This window comes from Electrophorus electricus, chromosome 10 (genome assembly GCF_013358815.1).
Source record: "Electrophorus electricus isolate fEleEle1 chromosome 10, fEleEle1.pri, whole genome shotgun sequence".
Classification (NCBI taxonomy): Eukaryota; Metazoa; Chordata; class Actinopteri; order Gymnotiformes; family Gymnotidae; genus Electrophorus; species Electrophorus electricus.
In genome coordinates, this window is record NC_049544.1 from 20362715 (window position 1) to 20374341 (window position 11627).

Genomic DNA, 11627 nt, shown 5'->3' on the forward strand with positions numbered 1-11627 from the left:
AGAAACAGACTCTACAAAGTTATGCATTTGCATATATTTCCATCACCCAATTAAAATATTTGACGTTTATTCTGGTCACGAAAGCAAATGTTGAAAATTGCTCAAGTCATACAATTGGTACGTTGCTTAATGAATGATATAATCCCAACATTGCTTCACAAATGATATTGATTGCTTGCAAGTATAGGGGTTAAGATACTAAGACCAGTGTTCATGATTACTGCTTTATGTAACACCTGTAATAAAAGAAGGTCTCTTTCTCTCTTGTGCCATCTCTCTCTCCCTCCTGCATCACATGGTGTAATTACGCGTTTTTCTATTGGTGCTAAAGACCAGGTAACTCTAGCCCTGGTATCCTCCCACTCCCTCTCTCTCCCTCTCGCCCTCCCTCTGCAGGAAAGCTCTGATGGACCTGCTGGTGGACTTGTGCAGTCAGTACCGCCTGAATCCGGCGTATCACACCCTGGAGCTGCTCTCGCCTGAGGCCCAACCCGTGGCCTTCAAGCCCAATGCCCTGCTGGGCACTCTGGATGTGTCCTGCGTCCTCATCAAGGAGCGGGTGGTGGAGGAGCGCGTGCTGAGGAAGCCCCCACCCAAAGTGCCCGAGGTGAGGCTCGCCTGGCCGACCGACACCTTCTCTGTGCCTGTTCCGCTCGAACGGCGAAGTGGCACCCCCACCCCCACCCCAGGCCTTTGATGGGGTGCTGTGGTGTTACGCGATCTTTGTACTGGCGGCTTTTAGCAGCAGGATCGAGTGACTCCCCGTTAAAGGTCCTCGGATAAAGTGTTTGGCGTCGGTGGTACAGACTGCTGTGTATTGCACGAAAGGTTACCCCTTTGGTTTACTGAACTACTCATACAAATCCAGTGTCTTCATGCTCCAGTGGGGCAGACGCAGAGTGCTGGTCTCCAACAAGGCTTCTCCAACCTTTTTTTGCACTCAACAGCAACGGTGTGCGATGGCCAGTCGTTTCATTATCTATGTCTATGTGCTCGACCGTTCTCGCCTCTGACTTTGCACAAGGCGCGGAGCTGCAGAGACGTCTCGTAGCGACAGAGAAACGCGGTGGGTGGGCAGGCCCATCTCACTGAAAGCACTGTCACGTGCCTCTGGACAAACAGTGCAGCAAGCAGACGCTGTGGTGGTCACACGGGCCGCTCGGTCCCCGCCCAGCTGCTGGAAGCTCCGCCCCTCCTGCTCCAGTGTCCCTTCTCTTGTCTCTTGCTCTCTCTCTCTTTCTTTCTTTCTCTCTCTCTCCTTCTCTCCCTCCCTCCTGATGTAGTAAATTTTTAATGCCACCTTCACCTTTAGTTACCATGCATTATTGCTGTCTCTCCCTTTCTGTGGCTGTGCTGGAGCTCTGTCCTCCACGCGCCCCGACCTTTGACCGCCCCGAAAGAATCCTGGCAGGGCTTTGACCTCTGCTTGCTTGTGTCATGGCAACAGAACATTACACATTCAGTATTTACACTGAAAATAGAGGTGCTTTTGCTTATAGAGCTGCAGAGCTGATGCAGAAGGCACATAATGTATTTCAGGCACTGAGGAAAAGGAACCAAAAGCCAAGCCGTGTTATATTAGTAGTTTTTCCGTCTATTCTTAGACATTTGTTATTGCAGCCAAATATGCACACTTACTTATAAGAAGTAAAAAAAAACCAAAAAAAAAAAAAAAAACCCCAAAACTTTACAACTTTTATTAGTTTGTTTCCTTGAGAACGGTAGTTGACATTTTATGAGGTTCAACCTGACGTGCTATCAGAGAGTCACCAAGCATGATGAGCGCAGCTAAAAAGGGTGTGCGTTTGTGTGTGCGTGCGCATGCATCCAAGGTTCAAATAGAGTTTTGTCTGACACCGTAACACTACCACAGATAGGACGATACGTGTGAAAGCCGTGCGAGTATAAGCAATATGAGTTTAAGTTGTTTATCAGTGGTGTGTATGAGTATACGTTTTATGTGCTTGCGTGTGTATGTGCCAGTTTCCCACACTATGCAACTGCATAAATAAATACTGGTGATGAGGCACACAGGTTAGTTCTCACGTCCCACCTGAGTTTTCTGTGGTGTTTGTTTTTATCATGATGCTGAGTGATGGTGGTAGCCAAGCCAGACATTGTATCTAAAGAGATATGCTCTGTAAGCATGCAGGCCCACTGTTGCTATGGTGATGGCAGTAAGTGTAGTGCCGACGTAGAGACTGTGGACATGCACTGTGGTGCCGTTGCCTATGAAATGAAAGGATGGGGTAAGTTTGCGGTATTTTTATCACGAGGCATAAAGTCACGTGTACGCTGAGCGCTCCATCGATGTCCTGCTTCCCAAACCTTTCCAAAGCCCACTGCCTGTGGAACATCTGGGGTGGTTTGTGGCACGGCCTTCTCCAGCTCCCACATTTAATCTCATGGAAAAAGCCACTCTGCAGACAAGCACACGTGCAAGCACGCTGAAATCGGCCAACACCAGGCAGCAGTGTGTCATGAGAAAGGAGGCTCCTTGGGTCTTCCAGCCTGTATTTGGAAAACGCAGTTCAGTGAACACTACAATACCATTCCATTATAGGAGAAAATACCATAACGCTATAGCAGTAGTAAATAAAATACCACACTACAGTAGTACCAAAAACACCACACTATAGTAGTAAACACCATGATGTTGTATTAATAGTAAGAACTATTTTTGTTTTCCCAGTCCTGGATTTAACTCTCCTGGCATGAATACAGATACTTCTCCAATGCTAAACCCTTTCTAACGTGAAGTCTGTCCATCTCTCTTTGTGTGTGCATGGTGCAGAAGACCGTGCGCCTGGTGGTGAACTACCACCAGGGCCAGAAGGCGGTTGTGAGGGTGAGGCTCTCTGAGCCCCTGCGCTCCCTCCTGCCAGTCATCTGCCAGAAGTGCGAGCTCGATCCCGCCCACGTGCTCCTGCTCCGCGACCGCCTTGCCGCCCACGAGCTGGACCTGTGCCAATCCCTTGCCGAGCTGGAGATCCGCGAGCTCTACGCCTTCGACCAGACCCTGGGTAACGGCACACAGCCATCCTGAGACACTGTGGGTGAAGTTGGGGGGGGGGGGGTATTGTTAAAGCAGTATTGGTGTTTTTTTTGCCTGGTATGGAATGTAGGGTTGTTGCTTATATCAGGAGAAATGGGCCGCTGGCCTTTTTAGAGCACCAGGCTGGGTCACGGTTCGCTGGAGCGTCCGGGAAGCCTGGCGCTGGTTTCAGGCTCCAGAACAGACTGTACAGGCTGAATGTTTCCTCATTACTGTCACACAAAAGCTGCTCAAACAGGACACACACAGGAACACAGGGCCTGTAAGGTGCTACACTCTCTTTCGCTATCTGTCTCTCACTGTTGTTCTCGCGCACACACACACACACACACACACCCTCCTTCCAAGCCACAGGGTACTTCCTGTTGGGGGGCAGGTGGGGGGTCTCTGCATGTCAGGCCCTCTCATACCTCTTGCCTCTGAGCACTAAACATCCCACCTGTGTCGTTTCTTTCCAGCTCTTCAGACTAAAATGGCTTCGTCTCCTTCCCTCAATCATTCAGGTACCACCTGCAGCAAGACTCCTAACGCTTGCCAGCTGAGTTCTGCATGTCTGAGTGATCTGCGGCCCTCCTTAGAGCAGCACTAACTCCACCCCCCACCCCCATGCTTCCGAAAATGCGCTTCAGCCGTTCTTAACACGTGCTAGCATTCATCTCGTTCAGGTTGCTCTTCGCCACACTGAACGCTTGCAGGGTAGCACATTATTCTGTGGGCTTTGCAGCAACGTAGCATTGTGGCACCATCTACTGGAAGAATGCTGCCAGTACCCATTTCTCTGCGGTATATGCGTGAGCCCTAAAAGACACCTATTCCTTAACAGAGTTTGACAGGAAAGTAAATCGAGCTTGAGTGGCTAGCTTCTGTCACACCAGAGGCCATTTTAGACCTTCCACCAAACCCCAACTGTGCGAGTTTAGAAAGCATCCGTAGACACCAGCTGCGTATCCACTGACCATATGAACGTGCTGGCCTCTTCCAGAGATAGGACTGCTTCCACAAGCTAACCCCTCTACCAGAGCCTAGCTAATGCGAGCATGCCGTCCACGCAGTGTGTTCCATGGTGTTGTCGTTTTAGCGGCATCTCTGGATGGTTACTTGTGGGTTACAGGAGGCTGTAGGTCTGCAGCTTGTGCGTATTCGGGTGCTGTTGGTACATCGCAGTAAGCTGCAGGAGATGTATGACACAGTGGGTGACCGAGGGACTGTTGGCGGGGGGGTGGGGGATTTGTGTTTTTTATTTAGTAGAGACTCTTCACTCTCCTACGGGGAGAGTCAGCGGAACAGAAAAGAAGGGGCTTCTGGGCTTGTTCAAGTTCAATCGCAGGAAGTCTAAGGTAAAGGACACGCTTGCACGCGCACACGCACACCTACACATCTACTGATATCAGTGTTGGCATCACTGCATGCTTCTCGCTCTTGAAAAGAATATTTTTTTTTTTTAGTAACATGCAATAGTCAGAAGGTTTAGTCTGGTTCTGTCTAGTTGTCTAGACTGTCTAGTAAACCCTACAAAAAATAATGAAGAGCTCCCCGTTTTGTCTCTGAAAGTTTTTCATCGTTATCACCATCAGATAATGTGGCAGACAGGAAGTCCCCTTTTCTTTCTGGCTGTACATGGTTAGAGTGTGGCGGGTGCTGTAGTGTGATGCCTAGCGCCCCTTGGGTGCCATTGTTGCGCTCCCTGTTTCAGACAGAAGAGCTGGGCTCTGAGGACATGGATGAGCTCGATGATAGTGTTACGCACAGTACAGACACTTGCGTGAATGTAAGTACTAACCCTTGTGTCCCTCTGCCCTGTCGCTAACACACCCCGTATTTCACACTCGTCCTTTGTCTCTGCGCTTTCTGTTTCTTGGAATCACACTAACTAAATTGAATAATAAATATTTTCCATATATTATTGTTCGTGTTTAAATGCGTTCAGGGGTTCAAATATTTGCATATGGAATATTTAAATATTTGCACATGTTGTTTCTTGTCTGTTTGCATGCATGCTGTCCACCAGCTCTGTACTCAGTCACAGGGTGAAAATGGTGATCATATTCGTGGCTGGTTTGATTTGGACTTTTTTTTCCTGGAAATCTGACACTTTTTCAAACCTTAACCTAATTTAAAGGACACTCTGCTTGCAAGTTAAGGCTAATGGACTGCTGGTTTTTAAACTCTCTATGCCACTAGGTGGCAGTAGACACAAAGTAATTTTTTTTTTTTAGCATATGCAGCGCCCTAAGCATGCTGCCTTGTGTGTTTGGCGTTCAGGTGCATAGACCTCAAGACTAAAACACAGGAGGAGATCTTTTTATTGTGAAGACTGCCTTTAGACTGTACTTGCAGCATATTAACTTTGGAACATGGTGAACCATTTTTAACTCTTGAGCAGCTCCTGAGTTGCTTTCAGGACAGCGTGGTCCTTTGTACGTCAATTTGGTGCCGGGGCCTTTGAGCAAAGAGGTCAGACTGCTCTGGGTGGATCCCTGCAGGAGACACTGCTGTCGAGCCGTCTAGTGCAGACGAGGCCCTACAGAAAGAAGACGCACCCACAAGCTAGCATGATGTCCATGGGTCGGTGTGCCCTGTATTCACGCGTGATTATGTGCACCGTGTTTAACCCCCTGCCACAGACAGCCAAGTATCAGATTGTTTGTTTGTTTTTTCTCACACTTTTTTTTTTTTTTTTTGGTCCTGATTGCATAACCTGCCCTTCGCGGTTCCTGCTATGAACATTCCATTCTGAGAGCAGGATACAGAGAGTATGCGTGCCTGTGCGTGCATGCGCGTGTGCAGTTTGGAACGGGCGGAAGTGTGTGTGAGAGTTTGTGCCGTTTAAACATGCGCCAGGCAGCCTGCTCGATTCATGGAGGCGCTGAGCCGCTGCTCCCTGCCTGACGGAGCTCTAAACCCGTCAGCGTTTGTGCGTCCACCGTCACTCGGCACACACTGAGTAGGCCTCTCTGGCTCCGGCGCCCACGTGAACGAGGCGTCCCGCTGTCAGGATTCAGATTTTCAATCACGACCTCTTTTTCTGTGTGATTGCATTCATATGAAAGGCGGAAAGAAAGCGTTTCACGGCACTCCGAGTCTTAATCCTGACGGGCGCCCCGTGCAGTAAAGTTGCTTCTGCTCTCTCCTCCTGCCTCTCTGCTGTGCGTGTGCGTGTTGTACTTGGAAAACTGGCTGAACACTAGTGATCCAGTGTACACACACGCCCCGTCGTCAACGCCAGGAATGTCTCACATGCAGCTCGGACGTACTGGACCAGAGACAACTCCTCCGTTTACTTGACAGCGCTGAGCCCTCTGGACACCTCCCTCTCTCTTTCTCTCTCGCTCTCTCTCTCTCTCTTTTGCTCCCTCCCTCCCTCTCTGCTATGCTTTTGGTACAGGCGGTTTGCTGATATCATAACTCTTGCTGCTGCTGTTCCCCAGACTGTGTTTTATGTCACACGAGCCCAGAGTTACCTAAACATCATTGTAACCGTATCTTATACCACATCTATCTCAAGTGTGTGTGTGTTGGGTCCCTGCTAGATCAGTGGAAGTGCTCTCACACTCTGTGTCTCCTTAGCATCACCCTGCCTCCCACCCCAGGTGATCGCACTCTCAAAGGTGCTTCAGGTGGCATGTGTGACCCCCGTGCTTGTGTGTTCTCTTCCAGGGCTTGTCTATGGTGGGTGGGCCATGTGTGGAGGTGCGGCCCAACACTCTGGGTCAGTCACAGTCTGCGATGAACCTCTCAAGGCTCTCCCCCAAAATGGACCGCAAGAAACGCCATGCTCCGCCCCCACCGCACACACCCGTGAGCTGTCCGGACTCACAGGTGAGTGCTGGGACACGTGAGCACACGTGTGCAGCAGTGCTGGACTATCAGTTTCTCTCACTCACACATACACACACACACACACTCATGATGAACATGTACAGGTCTGTCCACATACATTGTCACATTTTGCTTTGGAGCTGTACAAGGATCTCCGGTGAATAAGGTGCCTATGCTAGTGTTTGGTGGGTGTGTGTGTGTGTGTGTGCGTGTGTAATGAGGGGAAGGAGGCGGGTGGTGTGTGTAATGAGAGGAAGGAGGCAGGTGGTGTGTGTGTTTGTGTGTGTGTGTGTGTGTGTAATGAGAGGAAGGAGGTGGGTGGTGTGTGTGTGTGTGTATAATGAGAAGAAGGAGGCAGGTGGTGTGTGTATATGAGAGGAAGGAGGTGGGTGGTGTGTGTGTGTATAATGAGAAGAAGGAGGCAGGTGGTGTGTGTAATGAGAGGAAGGAGGTGGGTGGTGTGTGTGTGTGTGTGTGTGTGTGTGTATAATGAGAAGAAGGAGGCGGGTGGTGTGTGTATATAATGAGAGGAAGGAGGTGGGTGGTGTGTAATGAGAGGAAGGAGGTGTGTGTGTGTGTGTGTGTGTGTGTGTGTGTGTGATATATATAATTATACACACACACACACACACACACACACACACACACAACCTCCTTCCTCCTTTATATATATATAAAGAGGAAGGAGGTTGTGTGTGAGTGTATAATGCCAATATGCACCTTATTAAATGCAACAATCTAATAATAACAAATAAGAGCCAAAATTGCTGAGCTTAAATGAATCATTTGGTTACCACTGTTATTGTCTGCATTGTCACTGTCTGCTTAAGTAAAATGTAAAAAAATGTTTAAAAAAATCCCAAAAAACAACAATGGAAAACAAAACTTCTGCCGGTGCAGATTATCTCAAAATGCCATTTAATGGGCTGAATAATCAGTCAACCACCGCCTGTTATTTTCTATTATCTATGGTGAAAACCCTTTTAAGTGTACTGCTCGCTCCACCCAGGGTTCTCTCACTACGGACTATTGGCTCCACCCAGGGTTCTCTCACTACTGCTTGTCTACAGGAGACCTTAGATAAGGATGAGGGGGTCACCTTCATTCAGCTTCTGGAAAGGCTGCTATTACAAAACCTTGCATATCAATAGTTGCACGTTCATTCCCTTTGTACTTTTGTACTTGTGTACTTCAATGGCTCCTAGAATCCCACTCTGGTATATATATAACAGTGCCAGTTAGGCATACATGAGCTTCTGAAACGATTGGCAGCTTGTTCACTGATGAAGGGTCAGGGGTTGAGTTGTTCCTTTAGTGTACGTGTCAGTTCCACTGTTGTCTGGCTTGCAGAACTAACGACTCCCACTGTTGCCCCAGACCAATCGGGAGCAAGCTTGCTGACGGTGTAGTGTTTTCACAATCATGTCATTTCTCAGCTTGTTTGTGTGTGTGCGCGCCTGCACGCGCGCACGTGTGCATGTGCGTGTGTATTCGTGCACTCTCTTCAGCCTGTGTACCAAGCTGCAGTTCAGAATTTAAACAAATACTGGATCCATAAATCACACCCCTTGTGTATGTCAGTGTGTGTTAGGAAAAAAATGCTACTCCTAGACAGTTTATTCAAGATAACTCATGTTAAGTGTGTGTGTGGGTGGATGGGTCTACCTGTCTGTGTGGGTCCATGTGCGTGTGTATTTGTGCGCACGTGTGTGTGTGTGTGTGTGTGTGTGTGTGTGTACGTGTCTCTCCGTGTGTGCATGTCTGTGTGAGTGTGCACATACACATGTGCCGAGCAGACATTGACAGTTAAACCGGATGCTTAACCCAGCAGAGAGGCTGGAAATGGCAGAGTCTCTGGTCCTGGGTCAGACCCTGCAACCTCCCAACACTTGAGGCTCTTCCAACGCTATTGTGTGCTTCACGCTGCCCAAATCCTGCCCTTGGCTTGGTGGCCCACAACACAACCCAATTCTATAAAAGATCATGAATTAGGACTTTAATTGGACCATAAGTTCTGACATTACGATCGAAGTTGATCCAGGGATAATCAAACACTGATTAGACAGTGCTGATGTCACGTTCTGGCCTCTTCTTTAGCAGGAGACTGTGTGTGTGTGGTGATTTCCACCGTCAGGCTACACGTTGGTGCTTCACTGCACGTACTCCTGAGCGTGAGACATGAGTTGTTCGTGACGTCCCTTTCTCTGTCCCACTGCCTCTGTTTCCTGGTGTAACCTGACAGCTGCTACTTTACAGCTTCTCTTATTTTAGACCCGTCACTCATCCACAGCTTAGCTCACTGAGGGGCGGAACCTTGCAGAGAGCAAATGAACTGATCCCTGGTCAGAACGAGAAGCCTCATTTTCTGTCGCACTGAAAGTGGGATGCAATATTTTTTGTTGGAACTTTCTGGTAAGGTCTCGGTTCAGTTTGCACAGCCCGATGATGAGCCAAAGTCCTTGAGGTGTGTGTGTGTGTGTGTGTGTGTGTGTGTGTGTGTGTGGCATTAGAGAACATCTTTACATTGCATTAGCTCAAGTGAGCATTCTTATCTTTGATGTGGTAATGTACCATAGTGAGCTCAGCGTGGTGTATTTTGCAATGCCAGCAAAACGATATTTCTAGAGAAATCACGGCACAGTTGCGTGATTGCAGTGCTATGCTCAGGCAACTTCACATGTTTAGGCTGTCCTTTGCTGGTTGAACACGGTGTTGGCAGCAACGTTCAGCTAGGCTTTTCTGCTAATTATCCACGAATTAATAGGTCTTAAGGAGGTCTTTTGTTCCTGTTTCATATGAGCATACTTTCTCGGCCTGTTTTCCAGCGAGCAAGCGTTCTCGCGCCACAGTCGCCACGGTAACCATGCCCCCCCCCCACCTCCCCGAGCCTCTGGCAGTTCTTAGCAGCTGTTCTGGTTCCGTTTGATCCCTGATTCTTAGAAGCCCTAATGACCTCAACAAGGGTCCCAATCCTCTTTTGATTAACTTGACTCCCCCAAAGTGGGACGCCGGTCCGGCCAGTTTGTGCCGATCTCGGGTCCTACGGTATCGAGAGGGCGGTGCGGAGCCTCCTTGTCGAAGTTTAACACATGCTTTTTATTTATTATTATTTTATATTTATTTGCACACGAGGCATTTATTCCATGTGGATTCTCTTGCCAAACTCCACAGCTGGTCCGTACCTCCCCCAGGGCCATAAGCAAAACTTAAGGTGTGAATTTGATTTCATGCAGATGAATGCGAGACTTAGTTTGCTGATCTGCAGTTTTAAACACAGTTTTTCCATTAGCTTTGATCAATCATAAGTAGCTATATGTCACTCTCACAGAGTCACAGATCACAGCCCTGGAGCTGGCAAGCCAAACTAATAGATGCAAGGCAGTCAGACTACAAAGAGCCCTGCAAGCACACACATCTCCGACATGACTTCACCTGATTATTGTTCCTACAATTCCCTCTCATGGTGGTTGTTTTTCTCTTTTCGCGACAGACAGTTCTGCTTCATCCTTTCAATGAAGCTGTAGATGTTCAAATCTGCTTTGACAGGCGGGGGGAATCTATGCAGCTCGCGCAGTGAGCATACAGGGCCGCCCAGCTCCAACCGACTCGCATGATTTAAGCCAGCGCCACGGTCCGTGGCCGCGCGCCACTGAACCCGGAACAGTGCGTGGCCGTATGTTAAAGGGCGGAGGGCCAACTGAATTAAGGCCTGCTGTTGACCTCAAGATTCTGTTGCTACGTGCTAACTAACATTCTGTCCACAGCTACACTGTTGCACCTTGATGCTCTCGAAGCATCATGGCTCACGTTGGCCGTTTCTGCTACTTTGCAGAGGTTTCTCCCTCAGTGCTCTGCCACAGAGCCTGCCTTCCACGAGAGGCAGCCTTCACCTCATGGTGCGCGACACTCCGACCTCACAGTGCCCCGATGTACCAACCTCACGGCGCTCATGCCTCGATGTGCCACCCTCACACTCCCCTCAGAGGCAGCTGACTGCTAGACTGATTAGGTAGCGTGGCGAAAGGGTGGGGGCGTAACCCAGGAGAACAGGACAAAAATAAACCATGGAAAACAAGGAAGCCTGACCCCAGCCACGTGAGACAAGAAGGGAACATGCTGTTTACAGCGGCTCAGTCTCTCAGGGACGAAAATACCGCGCTCTTAGGAATGAAGAGATCACATAATCACGCGACCTTTATGGCCAGGTCTATGAGTTGCCCACGTGTGTTTGTTCTTCAGCATGGATGTTCATCGCAGCGATACCGAATTGGGATGGAATCTGAAGTTGGCTGCTCGTTTCTTCTTTGTGTCGAGCTGAGCGTTGTCCCTGAGACTGCCGTTCCAGTCTCAGCTGTGCCACATGCCTACTAGGGCTGGGCATGAATGTTGCTGACCTCATTCCTAATAGGAGAGAAAGGACAGGGTGCGCACTGGCGTGGTTCTCTGGACGGCTTTACATCACCCGGCGTGTCTGTCTCCTTCAGTGGGTATTCTTCCAGCCTGCCGGTGTTCGGGTCACTGAGTGGGTCTGGGGCCAGTCGTCCGGGCCAAACGGACTCCCCAGTGGCGTACTCGCAGGTTTCTGCAGTTCTTGGTTGGTCGGTTAAAAGAGACCTTTAACGTTGGCTGGGCCATGAGGTCTAGACTGGAAAACCTGACTTAGAACATGCATTATGTATACCATGACTTGGATCTGTCATGCATGTAAACACAGTGAAGTGTGTGTGTGTGTGTGTGTGTGTGTGTGGTTTGC

At 49.1% G+C, this 11627-nt stretch overlaps 1 protein-coding gene across 1 annotated transcript in view; it reads left to right on the plus strand.

Annotated features, from left to right (window-relative positions):
- The window catches only part of cobl (cordon-bleu WH2 repeat protein), a 40298-nt gene that overhangs the window by 11346 nt on the left and 17325 nt on the right, over positions 1-11627 (plus strand). The window contains exons 4-9 of the mRNA XM_027024787.2: positions 397-607; positions 2795-3023; positions 3514-3558; positions 4301-4392; positions 4749-4823; positions 6713-6874. Coding sequence (XP_026880588.2) covers positions 397-607; positions 2795-3023; positions 3514-3558; positions 4301-4392; positions 4749-4823; positions 6713-6874 — 814 coding nt within the window. The remainder of the gene's footprint in view (positions 1-396; positions 608-2794; positions 3024-3513; positions 3559-4300; positions 4393-4748; positions 4824-6712; positions 6875-11627) is intronic.